The sequence below is a fragment of the Cydia amplana genome, chromosome 14 (assembly GCF_948474715.1).
Source record: "Cydia amplana chromosome 14, ilCydAmpl1.1, whole genome shotgun sequence".
NCBI lineage: Eukaryota > Metazoa > Arthropoda > Insecta > Lepidoptera > Tortricidae > Cydia > Cydia amplana.
Window position 1 is genome coordinate 16,058,203 of NC_086082.1, and position 26,796 is coordinate 16,084,998.

The 26,796-nt window shown below is 37.6% G+C and overlaps 3 protein-coding genes across 3 annotated transcripts in view; 1 reads left to right on the forward strand and 2 right to left on the reverse strand.

The window, feature by feature from the left end:
• Nucleotides 1–230: 230 nt before the first annotated feature.
• On the reverse strand, nt 231–4,080 carry LOC134654181 (tyrosine-protein phosphatase non-receptor type 13-like). The gene is made up of 2 exons (XM_063509627.1): nt 3,890–4,080; nt 231–3,507 (listed from the first exon to the last, which is right to left on the reverse strand). Exon 2 carries the CDS (start codon nt 3,503–3,505, stop codon nt 329–331), a length of 3,177 nt encoding a protein of 1,058 aa, XP_063365697.1. The 5' UTR covers nt 3,506–3,507; nt 3,890–4,080; the 3' UTR covers nt 231–328.
• Nucleotides 4,081–4,962: 882 nt separating this feature from the next.
• LOC134654218 (vesicle transport through interaction with t-SNAREs homolog 1A) lies at nt 4,963–10,477 on the forward strand. Its single transcript, XM_063509686.1, has 5 exons — nt 4,963–5,154; nt 5,246–5,304; nt 6,118–6,235; nt 8,746–8,948; nt 10,328–10,477. Exons 1-5 carry the CDS (start codon nt 5,061–5,063, stop codon nt 10,475–10,477), a joined length of 624 nt encoding a protein of 207 aa, XP_063365756.1. The 5' UTR covers nt 4,963–5,060.
• A 4,505-nt stretch (nt 10,478–14,982) lies between these two features.
• Nucleotides 14,983–26,796, reverse strand: part of LOC134654377 (general vesicular transport factor p115) — a 33,469-nt gene continuing 21,655 nt past the window's right edge. The window contains exons 5-11 of the mRNA XM_063509840.1: nt 26,152–26,342; nt 25,173–25,317; nt 24,368–24,616; nt 20,242–20,420; nt 16,870–17,018; nt 15,720–15,828; nt 14,983–15,066 (exon numbers count right to left, since the gene is read on the reverse strand). Coding sequence (XP_063365910.1) covers nt 14,983–15,066; nt 15,720–15,828; nt 16,870–17,018; nt 20,242–20,420; nt 24,368–24,616; nt 25,173–25,317; nt 26,152–26,342 — 1,106 coding nt within the window. The remainder of the gene's footprint in view (nt 15,067–15,719; nt 15,829–16,869; nt 17,019–20,241; nt 20,421–24,367; nt 24,617–25,172; nt 25,318–26,151; nt 26,343–26,796) is intronic.

Sequence of the window (26,796 nt, forward strand, 5' to 3'; positions counted from 1 at the left end):
TTAACGTAAGCCGGAGCAGACTCGTTTTGCATGAGTTTAAGTAAGTAAGAAGCGTTCGTTTTGAGTTTATATTTTTAGATGCTTTATCAACTAGTCTACTAGAGTACGATAGCAGTGATAACAATAGTTTAAATGTTGCTATGAACTTTACAATATTAATTAAGTTTCCTGAGAGTTTTTTGTTCAGGTTGGTATAGTAAAAAGAAAATATAGGCATCATAAAAATACTTAAATGGCATTTATTAATTTGTCTCCTTAAAGCTATTGATAACATTCAATAATACATATTAAATACTTGTATCTTACATTGTCCTAAAAAGGTAAAAGTTTATAAAAATATCTGATCCTCATCGGAATCTCCAGCACCGTATATAAAATGTCTTCTAACAACATTATCGTCCGCTATTGCACTCTCGGTGGGATTGGTCTTGCAAGGGGTCACTGGGTACCGGACAGGGCCCAGCCATCTCCTCCCAAGGCCATAGTTTCTTGGTAGCGCTACGTTTTTCGAGGAAGAACTTTTCACAGACTTATCTAAACTGTCAACAGATGACTGGATGGATTGTAATGAGGTTTTCATATGGTTATCTAAGTCTAAATTGACATCAGCGGGTATACTCATGCTTAGCGGTCTTCGTTTTGGTCTTCCATTAGGTATTTGACCTCTCCAGGTGTTAAACTTCGTGCCTTTTTTCTGGGGAGTACTTTCTTGGGAAGAGTAATTTCCTATGTCAGATTCTTCGTACACTTTTATCTCCGAGAAACATTTTTGCAAGTTACTTTTTATGGGAGTGTTTTGCCGGCTAGCCTTGTCCTGCATTCGACTTATTACTTTATCTTTCGTTAGTTTTATTAAAGCGTAAATCGTCTTTAAAGCTTCTTCGTTGAGTAATTCGTCGTCTGTTATGTCTCCATCCAGAGCAACTGTGTTATTTGCAATTTCTTTACCTACTCTCGGTTTTTCTGACATACCCGTAAATTCAAACTTTGACTCCATTGTGGAATTCTTCAAGTTTTGTAGAACAATTAGTTCTACGACTTTTGGTGCCGATTGTAGCATTGCTAATGCTTTATCGTACTTTACGTTGAGTAAAGTTTGTCCGTTAACTGATATAATTTGGTCCCCTGGTAAAAGTTTCCTACATAAATCAGCTGGGCCACCGGTTGTGATAGATTTAATGTAAACATTTCCATCAGAGCCCTCAGCCACTTGCAATCCCAAGGCGTTCATTTGATCCCTTTCTAAAGAAGCTGTTACAAAAATTCTTTCTCCTTGAACACATTCCATATTATCTAACTTTTCGAATAGAGAAGTGTTCATGCAAGAATCATTACTGCATTGCATTATTGCATTGTAGTTGAATGCATCGGGATAGACCTTAGGGGATTCAAGTACGTAAGCTGTTGCAGTATGCGTCAGTTCTTGGTGATATTGTCGTTCTGGCAACAGCTTCATACTATTCACATTGCAATGTTGCCTCAGTTCTAAGTCATCTGAGTCACTCTGTGTCGTCGTGAAATCGCAATCTGCTTTAACGCAACTTTCAGGTCTGCGATTTGGTTTGTCTACAACGGATTTCATTCCATTGAATACTCGCGTGCCCATTTTGACGCCTCTTCTTCGTGGCAAGCTGCAGCTTTCGGATGAGGAGAAGCCGTCATTGGACGTGTTTCCCTGGTTGGAGCAATTCGTCAAATTTTCTTCACTAGGTTGCGGAGAGAGTATCCTTCTTAACAATTCTTCTGTGTTAGGTTTCGCGTTTTCCTTATCCTGAGACTTCTTTTCTCCAAAAATATCTACTCTAAACCTCCTTTTAACGGGTCTCCTAGTTCTCAATTGGTTTCTTACAGCCAAGTTATAACTGTCTTCGTAATTGCTACATTCGGCTTTCTTGGGCGTGCCATCCTTATTCAAAGGGCAGCTCAGTTCGTCCGATAAATAATTAATGAAGTCCTCTTTTGCATACAACTTTAAATATAATCTGTGATGCAATGATGCTAGCCAGAATGTGAAGTAACTTTTATTGTCGGTCATTTTTAACTTGTATTTAACGCCGATTTTGGATAGGCCTGAGTGTGAGTTAGGCATTATGTATAGACTCTTTTTGTTGTAATAGAATGTGTGTATATGATGCCACGGCAGGCTTTGTAGGACTATGCGGTTGGTTGTTCCTGGTTCATCAGAAATGTGGTTGCTTCTGGAGTAAAGCGTCACACCTCTTGGTCCAATAGAGAGCCACACGTCGCGACAGAATCCATCTCTAGTTGCCCATACAGCTGAGTAAAAATGCGCTCCATAGTCCCTAAATGTCTGTGCTAGTGTAATGAAGTTTATTACCGCTTTATTCCTGTCCAATCCTCTTCTAGATTCATGTGCCCTTTTCATCTTCAACTTAACATCTGCCATATCATCAGTAATGGCAGTTTCTGGCAGATAATGTTCAAGTAAAAAGTAATCAGCCGAGCCATGTTCTCTATATGAGAACTCTCCAAACTCTATGTGTAAAGCATACCCTGCTAATAATATGAGATTCTGCGTCACAGACGTCAATTGCCCCTCCACAGTTGCTCTTCTCAGTTGTAAATATACTCTGTGCCTCCATTCCCCGCCTTGGATGTTCCTTGCTATATTTGTGGGTAAGAAGAACTTTATCCTCAAGAACACTGTTATAGCTATTTCTTCTTCAACAAACTTCTTCTTGTTACCAGTCTTATGCCAGGCTTCAGGGGCAATTTTCTTTATTTTATAATCATCTGGTAGGAAGACAAAGTCGCCACCAATCAGGATGGCAATGCCCAGCATGAAATTGTGCTCATACTTCTCGCTGTGAACTAGTGCTTCAAAAAGTTGCCCAGCTGTTACCACATTAGGATCACAAAGAATCTCCACCTTTTGCCCGTTAAGGAGAACTACAGTTATGACCCGCTTCTCCGAGATTGCTGACACAGTCAAATCCATATGCTTGGCAGGCTGAGAGGCCCGAACAATGAACTCCGGGCCCACACATCCATCTTTGCCTTTACTGACTCCTTCTGCTTTGTATAATCTTGAAGCAGCTCTCTGAACGGGTTTTCCTCTCCTAAAATTTGTTGGCTGCTTTCTGATACCTTTGTCCGCAGCGATAGAAGATAAAGATACTGCATTACTAGAGATGTTTGGTTGTACTAATGGGCTTTTTCCTATTTCTAAAGTGGAATGAGCATTAGACAGACCACCCATTCTAGCATTGTCAAATAATTGGAAGATTGAATTTCTGTTGTGCTTGGATACTCTGCAGCTTGGAAAGGGTTCCCTTTCATCGGGGGATTTGATGAGATCAACATAGCTACGTGGACGGATACTAACTTTTAAATCAGTATTTGTACTTGCTTCATGGGTTTTAGAATATGTAGACTTAGTATCTATGGAATGTGCTTTTTCTCGGCTGTCTATAATTGGGCTTAGTCCTATGGAAGCGGCTGAACAGGAGCTACGGCCTGAGTCTTCGTCGCAGCTTCGAAGCATGGCTGAAATTTAAATAAAAACGTATTTTAATGTAGAAAATATTCCTTCAAGTCAAACAATATTTGAAAATATGATCATTAACGATCTACAAAAACAGTCGAATAACGTAAACACATGTTAAATAGACCTTGCCGATCATTACTGCCCCCACCTAAACATAATGGATGAGAGATTTCCATAAATGGTCATTATCACATAGACGTCTAATAAATATTCAAGTTCTTCAAGTCACATAACTTCTGGTAAGTAGGGAAAGTACGTGAGAAAATCGTAATGAATGTGCCTTTAATAAAATAACCCAATTATAATGACTAATAAGCTAAAAATGGGAACAATACATGAATAACAGATATTTCAAAACATACATCAGCAACAATACCTTACCTGATTTTTTAAATATTTCTAACGCCGATGATTCATTGTTACACTAAAACTTCACCTGTTCTTTACGGCAGTTGTTTCCTTTCACTTCCATTATCATTAAAATTAGCCATTTCACGTAAACATCGAAAAGTCGGTTTAGTTTGATTTTGTTGATAAAGCAAATTACAAAGCGTTCAACACTTGTCGCGTGCACTTGCCTTGCCCGAGCCCGACTCGCTAGGTGCTTTTCTGCTTTTGCTTTGGTTGAGTGCGAAATGAAATGGCATTCAATAGAGCCGTGGGAAAGAACGAGACAGGGTAACTGTTGATTTTTCAACATGTTTCGAACCTATATGAAAGGAATATAAATTTGAGCCTTAAAAACAGACAAATTAGTGCTTTTTTGATGCATAATAATTATTGAAAGCATTTTTCTGATACAAAATTCATACTTTTCAGTTTATATAATCTAAAAAAGTGACAATAATTATTATGATGCAGTATCTAAACGCGATTTCAAACAGTGTTACCAGCTTTAGGTTTTTCTAACGTTTAGTGATAAATCTAATATATAAACTTTTTTATTATTAAACTATTGACTTTAAACATCGTGACATTGGTTTTCATATCACGATAAAAAATACGACCAGTTTAGTCTCGAAGTAAAATGTTTAGTTTATAATTTATTGGTGTCGGCTATTAGGGCGTTTTTTTTTGTTGTCCCAAACACTTTTTTTTCAAATTTGGGTTTTTTTATGTTATTTCTACTCAGAATCACGAGCTCTTTCTATCCTAATAGGAGAAAAAAAGTGTCCTTTTTTTTCCAAAAAGGGTTTTTATTTCCATTCCGTCACCATTTTTCATAGACTTTGTATGGTGGTCGCGTAATGGAAAGATCGAAAAATGTATGCAAATTTTGGGACACTTTTTTTTCTCCTATTAGGATAGAAAGAGCTCGTGATTCTGAGTAGAAATAACATAAAAAAACCCAAATTTGAAAAAAACAAAAAAAAAACGCCCATTATTCACAGTATTATACGGTTTTTTTAAAGTTCGGTGTAGCAACTTTACTATTCAGCTGTCATGATATGATGTGTTCGACGATGGTGTATTTGTATTACTGCATTCCCTGAAAATTAATCTAAATATATAAATAAGGGTCCTAATTTTGAAAAAAAAAGCTTTGATAAATATGGCTACGTTAATTCAATCTTACGAGCAACAGTATTCAGTGCTTACTGCGGACATAACATCTAAAATCGGACGACTGAAGTTAGGCCACGAAGGTATGTTTTGAAAATATCATGTGAAACTGCATTGTAATTATGTATAAATGTTTATATTTTCTAGACATTGATTATATTGATTGTGTTTCAGATAATCGCGATCAGCTGACACGGGAAATTCAAGCTAATTTCGAGGAAGCTAATGATCTTGTGAGTATAAATAGAATTGCATGTTTTTATCTCTGTGCGCATTTTACTTTCACGCAGCCTCATGATTTGCGGGCGATAACCCACTTCAGGTTATAAATAAACAGGTTTATAGTCATTGCACAAATGTCCTTGCATTATACCAGAAATTAGCTTGAGCTAAATGTAATGAATTTGAAACTTTTTACGAAATCTAATGTTTATACTATTTTTAGCTGAAAATAATGTAAGAAGTTGACCCTTCAGAGGACATACTTCATTATTGAGTTCCTGGAAAGATAACTTTGGAAATCGAAAAATAACATCACCTTTATAAACCTTTTCTTGGTACCACTATTAAATATGTTTTACTTGCTCAAAAACATGTGAATTTATCCATCTTTCTCTTTTACTTCAATTAAGACACAGAAAGCTGCCCGCAATTTGTGAACTTTGGAGCTCGCGGTAGACCTTCTGACTGAATATTATTATTTGTAACACCATTTTGGGTTTCATGGGCCATATAAATCCCAGTCTTTTGATAGGCTGGCGTGGGGATATAGATCCAACACGTAGAAGCCCTTTGGAGAGCTTTAATGTCATGTGGAACGCCTGCTGGGACCCGTTCACAGGTGCAACAATAGACACCCATGAACCTACTTTAAATTGGTACCATAAAACCAGAATTTTAAGAGTAACCCAGGTGGATAATTATAACCATTTACTCTCGTCTCTTATCTTAGTGTTTATCCCATTTGCATCCACCACTATTGCTTCGGAGGCTATTCGGAGGCGAGTGTCTGCTAGTTAATTTACCCACATATTTTGTGGTTATAGCTTGAGCAGCTGGAGCTAGAGTCTCGCGGCAGCGCCGGTTCGCGTGTCGCCGCGTATCGGGCAGAGCTACAGCGAGTGCGCGATGAGTACCGCTCCGTCACCAACAATGCTGGAGGGTGTAAGTATATTACGTTTTCACTTGTCGTACTCGTAGAATTCGTCTTTAGGCCGCATGTAGGCTGCTTAAAATCACATGAAGGCGTAATTAGAATTACAGAGAATGATGCCCGCTATTTGTATCTTCGATTTTCGCGGTTATAACTAGGGCTCGCGGTCGTGTCCGTGATTCGTGAACCCGTAGCCGTGCGCCCGGTTTCGTGAATCACGGCAACGGTTTTCTGGTCCGTTCCGCACGTGACATTCGGTTACGTGAAATTAGGGTACGTGAATCCGTGTAGATCCGTGTAGGCGTGATCACGGCTTCACGTATCTTAAGAACACGCCGGTTCGGTCCGCCCGCGACGTTGAGTGAAGATACGATGCGGTCTCTAAGAGCTACGAATAAAAATGTATCGTGAGTTTTTTATTCATAGCTCTAATTCCGTTTCATTACTTTTGAATTAAAATTTATTTCCAATAGTATGGCCTTTTAAATATTAATCAGTAATAAATTAACTAAAATTAAAAAACCCGGTAGGTTGGCTTAGCTTGTTAGTCATACAATAAAACAACACTAACAATAATATGTCATTATTACCTTCAATCTAGAAATAAACAATGCTCTTTAATGTGCCGAAAGTTCGAAACTGATAAGAACTGCAGCTGCGTACTTTTTTTTCCGTGGCCCCGTACATGTGTTTTTGTTGAATTTGTTTACCTGTATTACCTTTATGATACCTACCGAAGATTTGCAGAAATGTACCCTTTTGTTTCTTTGAATTAGGATTGCCTTGTTTATATTTAGGCTACGTTATATTCTTTGATAGTAGCAAGCTTTTACAAGTATGCTTCATTCATTTAATTAATACTTAACAGAAAAAATGTCTTCTCTTGATTTAATAATAACAACCAGTAGCATAGCGTTGCTTAAGTTCATAATTATAATGATACTTACTAGGGAGTTTTACACCTTATATTTATATTAGTGCAATGCAACGGGCAGGTCGCTAGTTTTGACTAAAATCAATAGCTGATTATACAGAAAACAGAATAACCCCATAAATTCTTTAGATATAACCATTATATTCAAATCGATGCAAAAAATACAATTTAAGTTTAATTCACACGTAAATGTTTGTCCGACGAACGTCCCGTATTCAATATACTAAGTGGTAACTCAATTCAATATGCTGATATGACGATGCAAAATGCTGATTCAGCCATTAACTAGGTAGGTATAATTTATAATTTGTATATATTTTGATGATGCATGAAATTAAAAATTATTGTAAATATACAATGACATAACTACCATTAGGTAATCGCACTTTTTATTTTATTTTATTATTATTATCTTTTTTTTTTTTTTAGTTCAGTATTAAGTAGTAATGTATTAATTTTCCAAATTGTAATGTATTAATTCTTATTTAGACATTGACGATGCAAAAGCGATCCAATGGATCCTACTTGAATAAAGTTATTTTTATCTTTTATCTTTATCTTTTATCTTTAATAATACTTAATCCTTATTTATTTTTCTCCCGGGAGTGTCAAACCTACTAGACGTGCGATAAGTATCCAATGGAACCGAGCCCGAAGCTCCGCACACGAACGCAGGTACGTGCTACGTATCATGGCGTGTCACGGCGTGTCACGTGAATCCGGACGCGAACGCAGGTACGAGGTACGTACCTTGCCGTGTTCGTGAAATTCGTGATCTTAGTACCGCCGGGCTTAAGAACCCGTAGCTACGGATCGGCGTGTATCACGGATATCAGGAGCCCTAGTTATAACCTAGGCTCCCATGAGCCGTGGCAAAATTCCCGGATAACGCGAGGAAAAAAAAACATACCGTCATCCATTATTAAATTGTACAACAGGACTCAATCGCGTATCTAAGTTTTAAGATTTACCTCCGACGTTTCGAGGACGGCGTTGTCCCCGTGGTCGTCAGAGGTAAATCTTAAAACTTAGATAGGTATGCGATTAAGTCCCGTTGTACAATTTAATAATGTGTAAAAATCGTGAAAGTTTAAATCAGTGTTATACCGTCATCCACACTATCTTATTATCTTATATCTTATACCTTTAAACGAGCAATTCTTGTTTATTTATTTATTTATATATATATATTTCGGGGATCTCGGAAACGGCTCTAACGATTTCGATGAAATTTGCTATACGGGGGTTTTCGGGGGCGAAAAAACGATCTAGCTAGGTCTTATCTCTGGGAAAACGCGCATTTTCGAGTTTTTATATGTTTTCCGAGCAAAGCTCGGTCACCCAGATATTTATACCTTTAAACGAGCAAATCTTGTATATTTATTTATATATTTCGGGGATCTCGTAATCGGCTCTAACGATTTCGATGAAATTTGCTATATGGTGGTTTTCGGGGGCGAAAAATCGATCTAGCTAGGTTTTATCTCTGGGAAAACGCGCATTTTTGAGTTTTTATATGTTTTCCGAGCAAAGTTCGGTCTCCCAGATATTTATTTATTTATTTAATTGATTTAATTTATTTTTCAGACACCGACGCCGAGGAAAACTTCGACGACTGGTCGTCAAACGACCAGCAACAGAAACTCCTGGACAACACAGAGCGGCTAGAACGGACAGGGAAGACCCTCACCGAGGGCTACAGGGTTGTCTTAGAGACAGAGCAGATTGGAGCCGCTGTGCTCCAAGACTTGAGTCTGCAAAGGGAGACTATTGAGCGGTCTAGAGGAAGGGTACGATTACACCATGTAACTACTATTAGATAGATGATTTATTTCATGAAAGACAATTACATAATAAGTTTGCATTGATGTCAAAAATATAAGAATTTCTATCATGATCGTCAAAATAAAAATAAAAAATAAAATAATAACAATACTAATGAAATAAAATTATAGCTCCAATAAGGATTGTCAACACAATTAGAATAAGAGTAAGTAGGTAATCACTTACAAATCCAAAATATAAATTTACAATGTCAGAACTTACGAGAATACAAGAACAGAAAAAAAAAAAAAAAAAAACAATGAAAAATAAAAACAAAATAAAAAAAATAAAAAATTAAAAACAGATTATCTGAACTATGGTATGGTGTGGTGTGTGGGTACACAATTTTGATGATCGTGTAGGTACCCACAACACGATATTTAAAATGTATTGGCAAATGTTAAGGTAGGTTTAGACGAAGACTATTTTCAGCCGCCTAAAAAAGGCACCGTATAAACACTTTAGGTGCCATTTTTTCGCGGCATGCCAGCGCTGGCACGGAATACAACACGCGCCTATTTTTTGGCGTCTCTTGCTGCCCCGGCCTCTATTTTTCGGACGCCTATTTTTTTTTGCTAATGACTGGTACCATAGAGAAATATAATAAGACAAGAATGCTCACTCCATACATCAGTTCAGACTATTAATTTCAGTGTCTACATCTAGCATCGAGTAGCGGAACTATCAGTACTGCTACTTGACAATAGATGTAGCACCGACCGGAAAGTCTTATCTCAACAGCATAAGACTTTCCGGTCGGTGCTACATCTATTGTCAAGTAGCAGTACTGATAGTTCCGCTACTCGATGCTAGATGCTAATAGTCTTTTTGGTACTAAAACTGATGTATGGAGTGAGCACTCTATGTATTTTTTTCTCTATGCTGGTACTGAAAAGGCACCGTGTAAACGACTAGTACTAGCACCGTGTACGATCTGTAATTCCAATGACAATGTAACTTTGAAGTTAGCCAATGGAACTCCTTGCCTGAAAAACACAAACAGATTGAGTTTAAGTTCATTCGATATATCTCATAAATTGAAAGAAAAATTCGGGCCACTCGTGTATCTGTCTGTGTGTTTCTCCCTTACTTCCAAAACTGGGCCTAAAATTTAAAACCAGATTAAGTTCAATTTAATAGAAACTTTTTCTTTTAAGTCTCGCCGTCATGTACAATTTATCTTAGTTTGACTACCATTTCATAATGTATCTCTCAGTTACTTAAAGGTTGGCTGGAAGAGATCCCTTAACGGGATAAGTTCGCCTTTGTACACATTTACTGGATTATCTCTGTGTTATGTACTTGTTTTGTGCAATAAAGTGTTTACTACTACTTTTCTTTCCAGCTCCGTGATACTGACGAGCAGCTAAACCGCTCCTCGCGCCTGATGAACTCCATGATCATGCGGGCGCTGCAAGACCGCTTCGTGCTGGTCATGGTCTTCCTCGTACTTGGTGTGTTGATGTGTATCAGCCTTTACTTCTACGTCACGTAGCAACGCCCTCTGTTTTACTAGTGATTTAACTATCTTTATGTTTTAGCATAGAGAAAAAAAAAATACATAGAGTGCTCACTCCATACATCAGTTTTAGTACCAAAAAGACTATTAGCATCTAGCATCGAGTAGCGGAACTATCAGTACTGCTACTTGACAATAGATGTAGCACCGACCGGAAAATCTTATGCTGTTGAGATAAGACTTTCCGGTCGGTGCTACATCTATTGTCAAGTAGCAGTACTGATAGTTCCGCTACTCGATGCTAGATGTAGACACTGAAATTAATAGTCTGAACTAATGTACGGAGTGAGCACTCTTGTCTTACTTATTTCTCTATGGTTTTAGGGTGGATCAACTATTTCTTTTTGTTATTCTGCCCGGTCAGCCAAGAGACAATAATAGCATTCCTTCTGACACGCTTGGTAGACGACCCTCATTGGAAAGGGTTTATAAGTATCACAAAAAGCGTGTACGGTGAATTTAAATGCCTATAAATCAGGTTTTAAGGAGTGACCCAGGAGAACGTAACCATGGCAACGAGTGACAAGAAAAAGTTGATCCACCCTTTACCCTCTGATCGCCAGACGTCAACTGCCGCGCGCTACAGCCCAATATCAACCTTCGTGCATTCCGATAAGGTGCACGATGGCGCGCCGCACACTCGTTCATAGAGTTAAAAATGGGTTATATAGTTTGTCAAAGGACTGTCTCATTTCAAACATAGAAAGAATCATACTATCTTTGTCTTACACTAGTACTAACACCCAAAAGAAAAGGATGGGTAGTTTTCCTGGTTCTTACTGACTGACAAATTGGTTTGACCAACTATAACTAAGTTTGTTCACATTGTTTGCTATTTCTAAAGGCGAGACTCTACCAGTATGCGGCACAAGCATTTAGTTCTGAATATGCTTATAAAACTTGAATATGCATTACACATACTCGGACTTCGCCAAATATTTTTTTTTGTTTTATGTTAGTGATATTTATTTAGTTTGTTTCAAACAATTCTGCCCGTCTCATAGCTTTATTTATTCATGGTTTTTGGGAATATATGTAAATAACGTAAATTTGTATATAAATCATGGAACTATGTTAGCTTTTATTTATTTGAGCCGTTAAGGCGTTGTATATAGTAAAGGAATTTGTTTAAAAATACTTGTTTTAATAACTTGCACTCCTTATATAAATACTATCTATGCTAATATCATTATTTTTGGCACGTTTAACTATAACATATTGAAATAAAATCCTTAAAAAAATGTATTTAGAAAGAAATTTTAATGCAAGTAATTAAACGCAAGGTATATTTGTAAAAAGTCCTCTGCCTTCCTTACAATAAGTTCTGGTATAAATATTTTCATGAACCCATTTTACAAAGCTAGTTCAACTGAAAAACGGTAACACAGATTTGATACGCGCTTGACCAACAATTTCGGAATTTTTGACCAGTATTGTCCCTTTAGATTTGAAAAATTGTAGCTTCACTACAAAGTATAAAACAAAGTCGCTTCCCGCTGTCTGTCTGTCCCTATGTATGCTTAGATCTTTAAAACTACGCAACGGATTTTGATGCCGTTTTTGTAATAGATAGAGTGATTGTTTGTGAGATAGAAGAGGAAGGTTTATGTATAATTTGTTAGCCATAAATGCCATAATCGAAAATTAATATAATAGTCTAGATATGAGGGAATTGAGGGATGCTAGTGATGAAATTGCAAGCGTTCATTAACTGCGGTGTCCGCTTACCGTCATGGAATGAAAAATAACTTTGATCTAACTTAGAGAAAAAAATCACCTTGACTTCTTAGGATGATATGTTTATACCTTGTAGTAAGACCAAAAATGTAAAGTTGTAAAGATATCTACGTCCATTTTACTTGGCGTCAAAAGGGTTCATAAACGACATGCCATTGCTATGCATTTTGTCCAGATCAACAAAAAAAGGAGTATGCATTTTGTTTTTTTGAGTTAACTCGAGTCGTAAGACTGTCATAGATAAATGAATGTAGATAGGTCTTGATATTTATATACAAGTACGTTAGTTATGTTATTGTAAGTAATTATTACCTATCATGTGAAATACAGTTAAAGCTTTTAAACCAATCAGTGTTTTAATCGTAGTAAACGGAGTAAACCTAATTTATCCCTTGAACTTATGATAATAGAAATAAAACACATGAATTATAATATGTACAATATTTAATTATTATAATGTAATCTATATATAAATAAACTATTTCACACTATATAATAAATAATACGGACAAATTAAAAAAATAAAGTCACACTAGCAGTTCTTAACTAATAATAATATTAACAAGATCAGGGGCCTATTTCACGAACGATATTAGACTAATATTATTAGTCCACGAACTGTCAAATCGTATAGGTTGTCATGACAACACACTAATAATATTAGACTAATATCATTCGAGAAATGGGCCCCAGGAAATAAGTCTCTGAACTTTTTAATAACTGTCGTCGTAACTATAGCAACAAAATGACAAATTAATCATTCTAATCAATATGTTGAAAAACTTTTGGGGATCCATTTATCAACTAGCTTACTATCTGTTTAGAATACTTTAGAATGTTTTCTAAATTATAGATGAATGGCAAATAAAGCGGAATGATATTGCACTTAAACCACAAAATGGAATAATCTATATTGAGTTAACCTTTTCGACGCCGTGTCAAACACAAAAGCTGTCACTCAGACGCCAGGTCACCGAAGTGTCAAAACTGAAATTGAACTTTATGCATATGGTCTATGTTGCTCTGTGGTCTATGACCGATAATACGTCTTTGGCGCTGGACCTGCGGTGCATATATATCGGTCATTGGCATCCAAAAGGTTAAAGAAAAATTGAGGTTCTATCGAATAAAAACGTAATCTAATGTATAGAATAAATATAACATAGAGTAAGCTAACAAGTAAAATTCATTAAATAATAGCGTGCATTTCAACACATAATGATGCATTAGTTTTATTTATTACTTACAAAAAATCAATAATTTGTAACTTTATCTCAACGATTTTTACTTCTAAACTCAACCTAAAGTTTATACATACAAGGTCGATTCTAAAAACAGTACTATCGGTATATTATATGAAAACTTCAGAATTGTCACAAGTAGCTTTACAGAAAAGAGCTTTAATTACAAGAATGTGTTTTATACACATTTTGGCCATGCAAATAATAATTTTGTTACAAAATTTCATTTCCTTTTCAAATACATAGATTACGAATTCTTTAAAATATCATAATTCTTCATATTTTTTTTATTATAACTTGATTTTATTATATGGTTATTGGTCATTTTGTGTGTTAGTATATTCCAACGTTTACGTACTAGTTATTTGGCAGACTGAACATTTGAAAGACTTAAAGAAGGCACCTTTTGCAAAAAGCCGTACCGGTTTACTTTGTAAAATGAATTTTGCGAGTGGGTCCCTACGCTCCCTAAGCACTAACGGCGTTAATTATAAACGGCTGCTAACTTAATCAGTTGATGATCGTCGTTTATCCATATCTGTCGTTATGCCATAGAGAGGGACAAACGATGATCATCAGCTGATTAACTTAGTTTATGAATAACGCCGTTATTCTATACTAAAACACACCCATTTGTCAGTAGAAAGGCGCGAAATTCAAATTTTCTATGCGAGATCCTTCGCACCCAATTAAATTTGCCTCCTTTTTTACACACTTTTATTTAGCTTGACTCCGTATTGGCAAGGTGCGCAGTCGGTGGAGGGGGAAGTGGCGCTGATCGTCACAAACACAGGAATCTTATGGAATGTCCGCCATTAGTACTAGCGGCAGCCGCTTGAACTAATTTTACTCCATAAGCTTTAACGTAGAAAGTCTGCCAAAATGAGGGCAGCACCAGTCGTGCACCTAGCGAATATACATTCTTTGTATATATATATATATGGAGCTTCAAATCTTGTAACTTAAATTTGAACCACTTCCAGGTGTCTTATTAAACTGAAATTTCGCATACTTCCGTATTTGCGATGACAATGCAACAATATGCTAACATGGAGCTGATCTGATGATGCAGTCGGAAGGTAGCAAACGGAACTCTTCGATGGGATAACATAAACACATTGAGTTTAGGTTCATTTGAAAGGTCTCGAGACGTACTTTATATACATGCAAAGTACAGTCGGCAATAAAAGTGTGTATCAAAAAATATTTTTGACGGTTACTTGTTTACTGACAAAGTGGCTACGCCAGAGTATAGTTACGTGACGTACGTTGGCAACACTACGCTCGGCTGTGGGCGGGCTCGGCGTCGACGGGGTGCCCTAGAGTATAGTTACGTGACGTACGTTGGCAACACTACGCTCGGCTGTGGGCGGGCTCGGCGTCGACGGGGTGCCCTAGAGTATAGTTACGTGACGTACGTTGGCAACACTACGCTCGGCTGTGGGCGGGCTCGGCGTCGACGGGGTGCCCTAGAGTATAGTTACGTGACGTACGTTGGCAACACTACGCTCGGCTGTGGGCGGGCTCGGCGTCGACGCGGTGCCCTAGAGCCGCTAACTTCGCTTTGTATTCATTCAGCTTCGCGTCCTGAAACAAGTCATGATTTTTAAATGGGACACTGTGGGAAACATCTGATTAAATGTGGCTTTCTGATTAAAAGGACCGTTCTATCGGAATTTCAGATAAAAACGTCCTTATTGCACTTGAGTCATATCGACCCTTCTGTAATGGAAAGCCACAAATATACAGAGACATAGTTAAATTGCATAAAAAATCATGATAGTAAACTATACTAGGTCAAGCAAATCTTGTCAGTAGAAAAAGGTGGCAAATTTGAAGAATCGCGGGTTAGCCACAGCATAGAGAAATATAGTAAGACAAGAGTGCTCACTCGATACATCAGTTAGACTATTAATTTCAGTGTCTATATCTAGCATCGAGTAGCGGAACTATCAGTACTGCTACATCTATTGTTAAGTAGCAGTACTATGATAGTTCCGCTACTCGATGCTAGATGCTAATAGTCTTTTTGGTACTAAAACTGATGTATGGGGTGAGCAATCTATGTATTTTTTTCTCTATGGCCACAGTACGTTTAAATTGTTCGAAAATCGTGTGTCATTTAGGTTTTGTTTACATTTCATCGATGTACATGTGCTGCTTTCGGTTAGTTTCCTAGGGATACCATACTTTAGTTTGCTTTACATTGCTACTGACATATCCTGCTCGACAGACTATACCTGGTCCGCCAACAACTCGAGCAAGTCATCCTGATCCTTCTTCGTCTTCTCGAACTCCTGAACTGCCATCGCCTCCGCCTCCCGCGCCTTCCCCAGCTCCCCGTTTAACCTGGATGTACAACCATTTATTCATTCATAAATCAGAAACTAGATAACTTCAAACCAGACGAAAATCTTTGAATAATTTGAAGCTATAGGGAGCGTGCATGAACTGTAGCAGGGATGTTGCGGATGCAGATTTTTTGACATCCGCGGATGCGGATATTTAAAGGCTCACATCCGCGGATGCGGATGTCAAGATTAGGTACTTAGAAAACGTCAAATATTACATTTTTAGTATTTTTTAATTAAAAAAAAACGAAACGTTTAGTATTTGAGCAAGAATATAGGTGCGTTATATTTAATAAACAGTAACTTGGCTGACTTTTCTGGATCTAGACTATTTCGTTATAGGTAATGACGAAATTACCTAGCACTTACGACGCCGCTAAGACGTTCCTGTACCGACTTGTTCGACATCCGCATCCGCATAAGCTCCGCATCGATTTTATGCGGATGCGGATGCAGATGCGGATGTTGAAAATAATGCGGAAGTTCCGCGGTTGCGGATACGGATGCGGATGTTCGCAACATCCCTGAACTGTAGGGGGCAGCACATGAGCCGTCAGATTTTTAGCGCGAGGCGTAGTATGTGTGTTTCCAATTCAGGCCACAAGATGGCAGACCCTCCAACGCGCACCGTTCCTATTGAGTCGCTTAGGAACGGTGTCAGGAAAACTTGTTTTATTAATTATAGTTTGGCAAGAGTCACTTGTCAATGGAGCATTGGCAGATGCTTTTCCTTGTTCTGGTATTTACCCCAAAAAGAGGAATGAGTATACTATTTCTTTTGTGCTAAGTATATTGTTACTGACAAACATTGGTTTATAATAAATTTAAAAGTGGAAAAATTACTGTCTTGGGTGAGACTTGAACTCACGGCCTCTGGATCACCCAAGGCAGTAATTTTTCCACTTTTAAATTTATTCTAAGCTTAATAGCATCGGTCGCAGACGTTTCTGCTCGTTAAAAATTTAACATTGGGTTGCTAGACTGTTACAGTGTATCTTGCGCTGTGTTCCCACAATAAAGTGTTATAATTGCTACAAACCTGGTCACCTCTAACGTTAGCTGGTTGAGCCTGGCTTCGTACTCCAAGTCCGACGTGCCTCGCACTGGGTGGGCGGATACTTGCGCTTTTAGAAGGGTGTTCTCGTCTTTGAGGTGAGAGTTTGAGGCTATTGAGTCGTTGAGGGCGCTCTGGAAATAAATTATTGTTATTAAAATATAATAATAGCACAGACCAACCCCTATAGACCGACCTTATAGGACGACTCGCGGTCACCGCCCGTATGGTGTATAGGTCAAATATAAGATTGTTGGCGCACCGCTCCGATCAGTTGCGCCCAAGGTTACGACCTGTTAGCAGTATGCACGAGTCTAAGAAAATAAATCGTAAACTATTGAATTCATTGGGAAATCATGGGATATTGCAGCGTAAAATGGTGTGGCAAGTCATCTAAGACTTCTACTTACGAAACAGATGGAATAACATCCCACAGGAAAGTCAAATTCATTATTTCATTGAATAATGTTTACTTGTCCGCGGGGTTCATTTTATACTGGTCAGTAAGCAGAGGCGAAGTATGTCCGTCCCTTTTCGTCAACTTGAAAATGCAATGCGCTATCCCTTTCCCTTTCGACTAGTGATGTGACGATGATGGTTTCGTCAGTTGCGGAAACTTCGTGCTTCGTCATACCGTATTGTACCATTTTAGACATAATATATAGGTAATATGTTGTGTAAGTTTTTTAGAATCCTCTAGGCCAGCGGAGCAGTTAGGCCGCATGTCACGAGATGGACCTGATGATGAACTTCAAAGAAGTGCGAGGGAACGCGGTGTTGGTTTGTGATAGACATATGTTGTATGGGTTTTTTAGAATCCTCTAGGTGAGCAGTTAGGGTCTCATGTCACGAGACGGACCTGATGATGAACTTCAAGAAGTGCGAGGGAACTCGGTGTTGGTTTGTGATAGACATATGTTGTATGGGTTTTTTAGAATCCTCTAGGTGAGCAGTTAGGGTCTCATGTCACGAGACGGACCTGATGATGAACTTCAAGAAGTGCGAGGGAACTCGGTGTTGGTTTGTGATAGACATATGTTGTATGGGTTTTTTAGAACCCTCTAGGTGAGCAGTTAGGTCTCATGTCACGAGATGGACCTGATGATGAACTTCAAAGAAGCGCGAGGGAACTCGGTGTTGGTTTGTGATAGACATATGTTGTATGAGTTTTTTAGAACCCTCTAGGTGAGCAGTTAGGGTCTCATGTCACGAGACGGACCTGATGATGAACTTCAAGAAGTGCGAGGGAACTCGGTGTTGGTTTGTGATAGACATATGTTGTATGGGTTTTTTAGAACTCTCTAGGTGAGCAGTTAGGTCTCATGTCACGAGATGGACCTGATGATGAACTTCAAAGAAGTGCGAGAGAACTCGTTCATTTGTAATAGGCATATGTTATTGGTCCATTTGAATATGTTTTCAATACAACCTTCTATGACCTTAATAAAACGGACAAAAGAAAATAATTGTTCCTATGAGATTTTGGCGACACTTTTTTTCTCGTATCGAAAGAGATTGCGATTCTGACTGGAAATAATATAAAAATTCTAAACTTTAAAATTCAAGTTCTGAGTACTTTAAACAGAAATGCCCTAATATGTTAAGTAAAAATTTCAGGTACATTGTTAAATTACTTAATGAAATATTAAATTAATCAATATAATTATTAAGTAAGTTTACTCTAAGTATACTAAATTGGAATTAAATTGGTAACAATTTTACCACAATAAATTTCGGTATCACTGGTAGCAGTACCCACTACCTGTAATGAACATGTCCCATCCCTATGCGTACACGTGTTAGCGCGCCATGTTTGGGACGACCAATCGCAACGCCGTGAGCACCCCTCCCGCACCTCACAGTTTGGTGATTTGCGTCGGGAACAAAATGGCCAATATTAGGTTTCTATAGGCGGTGTTCTGTGAATAATAGCTAGGAAAAGTGTGTAGTCACAAAAATTGAGAAAGGTATGTTGAGATGAATTAATTTTGTATTAAGCAGAAACGTCTGCGAACGATGCTATTAAGCTTCGAAATAAATTAAAAGTGGAAAAATTCACTGTCTTGGGTGGGACTTGAACCCACGATCACTGGATCACTAGTACAGTGCTCTTCCATCTGAGCTACCAAGACCGTACCCAATTCAATGAATATTTCCACTATATTTGAGCCCTAGGGAGGCTCATAGCGACATCTACCGTAAGAGTACTACACTTCTTAAACGGCTACCACAGTTCCAAATCATATTGGAAATTCACCAGTAATTATGCGCTATCCCATACTAAATTAATTTTGTATTAAGCAGAAACGTCTGCGAACGATGCTATTAAGCTTCGAAATAAATTAATTATGTTGAGATGGTTTGGACATGTGGAAATAATGAGTGAAATTAAGAAGCCTAACAAAGAGAGTGTATAAGTTTTCAGTGTCAAAATCATGTTTCGTCCGAAGGTTCGGTTTCGGCTGAAACTGGAGCAAAACCGAATCTTCGGTTTCGGCAAAACTCAGTTTCAGTGATGTACTTATACTAACACTGTAGCACTGTGTAATGTGGACACTAGTGTGTGTGTGTGTGTGTGTGTGTGTGTGTGTGTGTGTGTGTGTGTGTGTGTGTGTGTGTCGTTAATGCCTTTATCCGTCGTGCAATTTAGGGAAATAAAGTTAAAATTGGCGGTGGTATTCCGCCTGTCCAATTTCTTTGTCCAATGTGTATTTGCGTCTCACATTTTGGCTTAGTGCGAGAGTTCAATAGGCTTGGTATAAGATAACAGTTGAATATACCTGTAGCTGGTTATTATGCTGTATGAGGATGCCGGATGAGGTTCTTGTACTGTTCTAAGGTTCGCTCTGGTTCAGCGGTGCCGTTCTCTTGTTCCACTGTTAGACTTTGAGTGCTCAGTGTGAGAGTTCTATAGACTTTGGTATAAGATAACAGTTGAAATGTACCTGTAGCTGGTTATTATGCTGTATGAGCCCCTCGACTTGCTGCATCAGCTGCTGTAGTCTCGCATCTTGCTGCCGGATGAGGTTCTTGTACTGTTCTAAGGTTCGCTCTGGTTTAGCGGTGCCGTTCTCTTGTTCCACTGTTAGACTTTGAGTGCTCAGTGAGAGAGTTCTATAGACTTTGGTATAAGATAACAGTTGAAATATACCTGCAGCTGGTTATTATGCTGTATGAGCCCCTCGACTTGCTGCATCAGCTGCTGCAGTCTCGCATCTTGCTGCCGGATCAGGTTCTTGTACTGTTCTAAGGTTCGCTCTGGTTCAGCGGTGCCGTTCTCTTATTTCACTGTTAGACTTTGAGTGCTCAGTGTGAGAGTTCTATAGACTTTGGTATAAGATAACAGTTGAAATGTACCTGTAGCTGGTTATTATGCTGTATGAGCCCCTCGACTTGCTGCATCAGCTGCTGTAGTCTCGCATCTTGCTGCCGGATCAGGTTCTTGTACTGTTCTAAGGTAGCGTCATCGGGGGATGAGCGCTCTGGTTCAGCGGTGCCGTTCTCTTGTTTCACTGTTAGACTCTGGGTCACTACACCTGGAATTGTTAAGTTCATGAACTCAGTGTTATTGTGGTGATGAATTTGTATTTTATTACTAACAAATTTTGTAAATTCAGCTGTAAGAAGTATATTAAAGGCACGTTTACCTTACACTTCTACATTATAAATGGTTGTAAATTATTAAGTTAGTTTTATAACGTTTGATAGGCGTCTTTGGATGCGGATTAGGGTGTGTTCGAAAAAATAAGGTAATACTTAAGATTTGATTATTGTATATTGAAAGCAAAGCAAATAGGGTATGTATTAGGTGTTTTGCCTTTAGTCATATTAAGTAAAATATAATCATACTTTACTTCATACTTTTTAGCTGATTAGATTTCTTTTTTTCACTGTTTAGAAAACCTCCAATAATGCCGTTCTTTGTGACGCCAATATATTTCCTTCGCCGAGCATGACAAAAAGTTGAAAAACCTTCCAATAATAGATTGCTATTTTACGACATTCACGACTGTACATACACTCACGTGGACACTCACATAAAAATACATTCAAGTAGGTACATAGAAACAACCATATACAAATGCAGGGTACACAAATACACACCTACTCACAGGCCACATAAAAAACACATCACACATGAAACATAAAACTTACGCATGCCACGCACACACAAATGTGTAAATACAAAACAGACACACACTCCCACAAAAATAATTCTGTAACTGTCAAGGCGTTATTAGGCGTAAGGTTATTTGCTGAAACATTTATAACTTAAAAATATTTCGCTATATTGACAAGTAATATTATACATATTACATATATTTTTAGAGCGTATACATATAGTCCGACAAGAAATTGTAGAAGATTAATTGAGGGCGCCACTTCCTCCGTAAATGTCACATTTTTGACGTGGCAACAATTTAGTATGGAATTTTTTTAATTCCATTTAATTTAATTTCTACTATTTTATGTCGCGCATGACACACTCGCAAAATGCCGCTTTACAAAATTATCACATTAAATTTTCATTAACAAAACATCGCGTTTTGCAAAAGGGGCATTTGACAAAAGTGTCATGTCCAGTGATTGTTAATTCTCCAGCAATTTTGGTGCAGCATGAATGGTGCATGATCTCGGAGCGTGTAGACTGTATTTATCTCAACCACGGCTGTGCTATACACCTAAACCAAAATGTCAGATACGTACACTGATACCTGAGAACTTGTGAGGCGAACTACCTAAGATAGCGCAGAAATTGAAATTAATCGAAGTGACATTATATCAATATTTTGATTTTTTTTGTATTAATTAACATTATTAACTAATTTGTAATTTAACGCTCGAATATTTATTTTCATTTAATACAAGCCGTTATTATCTATTATATTTTGATTTAATTTAATTTCTTTTTAATTACAATTAATTTAATTTATTTATATTGTTAGCAAAATGACATGGTATAGTTTATAGAGCATAATACTAACAATATTTTATAAGGCATAGTCGTAAGTACTAACAAAAATGATGATCCCTGATGGTCCTGAAATAAATGAATTTATTATTAAGAAAATCCTTTATTTTTACTGTGCTGCACCAAAATTGCTGGAAAATTAACGATCACTGGTCATGTCATTATCATTATACGCCATAACTGCAAAATGTTATAATCAGTGAAAGCATATAACTGGAAACCGCCTTTGGGAACATTACCGTTCAAATTCTCGGGCCAAATTAGCACACATACACAATTACGCCTACATTTAAATAAGACGATACGTTTACAGAGCCTGTCTCTATTACACTAACGTAAACAGCTAAGTGTAGATGAAATGCATATAATGTCAATAACTACCAATCAGCGACATTAATCCGCTAATAACCTTCTTGCTGTACGTACTGGCCGCTGAGAATTCGCGGTTCATATTTGATTAGAATATGACTTGGACAGGGATAGGTTTATGCCATACATTGAAGAACCAATCAAATAATTCACGTATAATAATTTAATGCAGATTAAAAGATAACTACTTAGTTAAAATGTTGATATGAAATTAAATGACAGACTAACTCAACATAATTAAATATTCATTGTTGTATAAATGTATTCCGCTATAATAAGTATTTTGTATATTTTATTATCAATCTGTATGGCAGTACGAAGTCACGTTCAGAGCCCGTACCATGAGTCACTGACAGTGTCAAAACTGACATTTACGCTATCGAGAACGTAATTTACTTTCTATACATCTCGTTTGCACTAATATGCGAGTACGAGCGAGATGTATAGAAAGTAAATTACGTTCTCGACGGCGTTTGTCAGTGCCAAACTGATGGTAGCCGTACTGGTATAGTCTGTCCGTTTTTCTAAGATCAAGTACGCCATAGTAAATGTATGGCGAACTTGATCTTAGAAATCGGACAGGCTATACAGCCTGCAAAATTTACATGGGTAGGTACACGAATCGGGTCAAAAACATTTGAACAGGCGGAGTCACAATAAATCCCCACTTTCAGTTCCAATGGAAATATTTTATATGTATATAGCCGGTCAAGCAAGTTTGTCAGTAGAAAAAGGCGCATAATTACAATTTTGTATGGGACCATAACCGTTCGCGCGCTTACATTTTCTAAATTCGCCGCTCTTTTCTACTGACGGAAATGACTTGAGAGAGAACCTACATATATGTGACAGTAGAGGGTGGATTAAAATGATCAACATTTTGAGATAATGTGTGTATTTGTTAAATAAATTCAGTGAAAGCGTGATAGAAAAAAATGTATCTACATATAGGAGACCGGATATGATTATCTCACGGGTTATCTCATGAATAGAACATTATATATCTTGCCAGGCATCCACTCAATTTCATGTCTCTCTAATTGGACAGCTTTTTTCCATAGCGAATAGCATATTGTGGGAATTTGAATGGAAAGTAATGTAAAATGACAATACCAAATTTGATTATTAATTTGAAATAACTAGGTAGTTTTTTATAGTTCCATCTCATGAAATAAAAAAGGAAAATACAAATCTGTAAGAAGGAATTTATTACTACATTTATAATTACAGTGGAATCCGTTTATTATGACTCCGCTTATACTGACCAACCGCTTACTATGACGCAATTACTGTGCGAAGTTTGGTTTTCATATGAAATTCTTTGTGACAAAGTCGGATAAGATAACTTCGACCTATAAATACTATTTTTATGGAATTATGTCCGGTTATACTGACAAATTCGCTGGTTTTCGTGGCCGGCCCCACATCTTTCCCTGCGAGGACGTCTGTGGCGTTTAAATTGTTTTAGTTTTTACTCTCGGTGAAAGTTGATAATTGGTATAAGGTTAATAAAACTCATCTCTCACAAAATTGTTTGAGATTAATTTGGAAAAAATAAAATAAAAAGTTTATCAACTATGCTTTATATGACATCCGCTTAGTATGACATGTTTGTTACTTCCCTTCAATGTCATTATAAGCGGATTCTACTGTATATAGAAAATACCTAAACCAATCATAAGTTAATAAAATAGTCTACTTCATTTGGCATAAAACCATCCCTATTATCCTCGCAATTTAAAAAGTCGTATGTTGTTATGAAAGTCGTATGCAGTTGTTACGTTTTAGCTTAGCACGGTAGTATTGAAAAAATGTCGTCATGTTTATTCCAAATTTTACTGAAGTTATCTGTTTACTACAAGTGAAAAGTGATTCCACTGTCCTTGATATGAACTAAAACAACATCTGCACCACTTCACGACACATGAAGACATTTTTAATTACAAAAAAACGTAGTTTTTATAAACCAATTTAGCCATCCGTCACTGACTGTCATCTCGGCCGCACTGAAGTTGCCAATCGAACACTCTGTAAGCACCGCCTACAATCGAATACTTTACGTTGGGTCATAATTGAGCGGACAGAATACTTCCATGGTTTATATGCGTTCACTGGTTATAATTCACAAAATTCAATACTCACTTTCCAGCACCTTAAACAGCCTACAGAACTCATAATCGATAAGTATCTCCGAGGCCATTTTCACCCTCAACTGCGGGTGTTTCGCCGCCTTATTATAAAGCTCGTGTTTCGTCACTTCGCTCAGTTTCGCCGTGAAGGTTTCGATGCCTATCCGCTTTAATAGGAGCTGTTTCAGTGAGTCTTTGGAGTAGTTTTCTACGGAATCGTCGTTGAAGTGTATGCAAATGGCTAGGAGGAATGCTGAGAGACCTGGAAATTTAATGGGAACAGTTATTTCAGAACCAAAGACGAATGAAAAGGCAGGTACCCTATAAATAAGCAGATTTTAGACCCATGACAATACTTGATTTTGAATGAATACTAGGTGTTTTAATATCAACTGATAACTTATACGGAGAACTGGCCCCGGAATAGTTATTTACGATACAAGTGCGAAAAATAGTGGCGGATTTTAAAACACGACCGTAGAGAGTGTTTTATATCGACACGAATTACGAATGGGGTTGGCAACTGTCAAAAGTTTGCATAGATGGCATCATAGCTTGCCCCTTTTTCTATGAGATTTGGCTTAAAATACTGGCATCCAGGACATTAAAAAAATAAAAATTTAACACAATTCTAGGGATTGACAGGACAAGCTAATGATGGCGCCATCTGCTAAATACTTCGACCGGCCAACCGCATTAGTCCCATTACCTATCCGCACGTGTATTGCTCGCTTTGCCACAATGCCCAGAAAGTTTCGGAAATGTTTCAAGAAAATTGGATTACCATCGGAAATAAAGCTCCATAACTTATTACATACCTTGTAGTAAGTATTCATTTTCGTCATGTTCATTGGAGCAGGTTTGGTTGACTAGGTATCCCACTCCGCCGGGCACTTTAAGGAAAGCGCTCACCGCGGCCGGACAATGCGCCGTCCATTGCGAGACCAACATTAGAAGGGCAACCTGGTAATATATCCATAGATTAGCCACCTAACTCTTTAGGCTTTGAAAAGTGCCAGCCAAAAATCGACCTTGAAGTTTTACAGTTAGATTCGAATTTTGAATTTTTTGTCCCCCGCGTGTAATAGGGATGTTGACACATGTTGAATTTTGTAACAAAATCTAGTAAAATAGATAGCAAACGAGCAATTTATCACAATAATGTGGATATTAAAATAAAATATTGAAAAATTACAAAAATACAGGACCTGAAAGTTTCAAAATTTAAGTTTTTTTTTAACTTCCAAAAACGATAAAAGTAAGGGTACCATTCGATTCCTTACATTTCACCAAAAAAAATATTGTATAGCAACTATATACATAAACGCAATATTTCACCGACAAAAACGCAATTTTCTTGTTTTGTCCATACTACAACGTGGGCGATGACGTCACGGCCTCTGGCCGTTTTGTATAGGGCGTTTCGCGAGTGAAGTGCGACTGTCGGCCTTTGACTACAATTTCTGACTTTTGTGTTACTTTAATGCAATGGGTCCCATATAGACATTTGATCCTAAAAACAAACCCGATCGATTGATACCATAAAAAAAATTAGTCATGTAGCCTATTCTGCCTATTACCACAGAACGTAAAAATGCCCGCGCCATTTTTTTGAGATTACGTTGCTATAAGCGAACTCCAAAGTTCTTTTGGATGGGACGATTTGCAAGAGAGTCAAAGTGACATTTCGAAAAAGGGACACAAATTTTTTTATGGGAAGTTTTTTAAAAGGGACATTTTTAACGGAGAAAAGAAGATTTTTGGTGTGTCTCATTACTCTAACTTTAAAAGCCTTACCTTGGGCTGCAGTTTAGTAGTCTGCTGCAAGGTGAGCGTGCACTGATGCAACAAGGACACCGGTGCACTCCCGATGTTGGTCGCCAACAACACTCGCAGGAGTTGCTCCTTCTGGCCCGGGTTCTCGATGAGCGCGTGCGTGAGCGCCACGGCCGCGAACCAGTTTGAGAGCACATCGGAAGAGAAAAGACCTGGAAAATACATTCATTCTTTTAAAATTATGGCTTCGAACCAGTTAGAAAGCACATCAGAGGAGAAATAAAGACCTGGAAAATACATTCATTCTTTTAAAGTTATGGCTTCGAACCAGTTAGAAAGCACATCAGAGGAGAAATAAAGACCTGGAAAATACATTCATTCTTTTAAAATTATGGCTTCGAACCAGTTAGAAAGCACATCAGAGGAGAAATAAAGACATGGAAAATACATTCATTGTTTTAAAATTATGGCTTCGAACCAGTTTGAGAGCACATCAGAGGAGAAAAGACCTGGAAAATACATTCATTGTTTTAAAATTATGGCTTCGAACCAGTTAGAAAGCACATCAGAGGAGAAATAAAGACCTGGAAAATACATTCATTGTTTTAAAATTATGGCTTCGAACCAGTTTGAGAGCACATCTGAGGCGAAAAGACCTGTAAAATA

Coding starts and splice junctions, on each gene's coding strand:
- LOC134654181 (XM_063509627.1), bottom strand. CDS start 3,505: ATGCTTCGAAGCTGCGACGAAGACTCAGGCCGTAGCTCCTGTTCAGCC.
- LOC134654218 (XM_063509686.1), top strand. CDS start 5,061: ATGGCTACGTTAATTCAATCTTACGAGCAACAGTATTCAGTGCTTACT. Junction 6,236..8,745: donor CACCAACAATGCTGGAGGGT/GTAAGTATATTA, acceptor TTTATTTTTCAG/ACACCGACGCCGAGGAAAAC. Junction 8,949..10,327: donor TTGAGCGGTCTAGAGGAAGG/GTACGATTACAC, acceptor TTTTCTTTCCAG/CTCCGTGATACTGACGAGCA.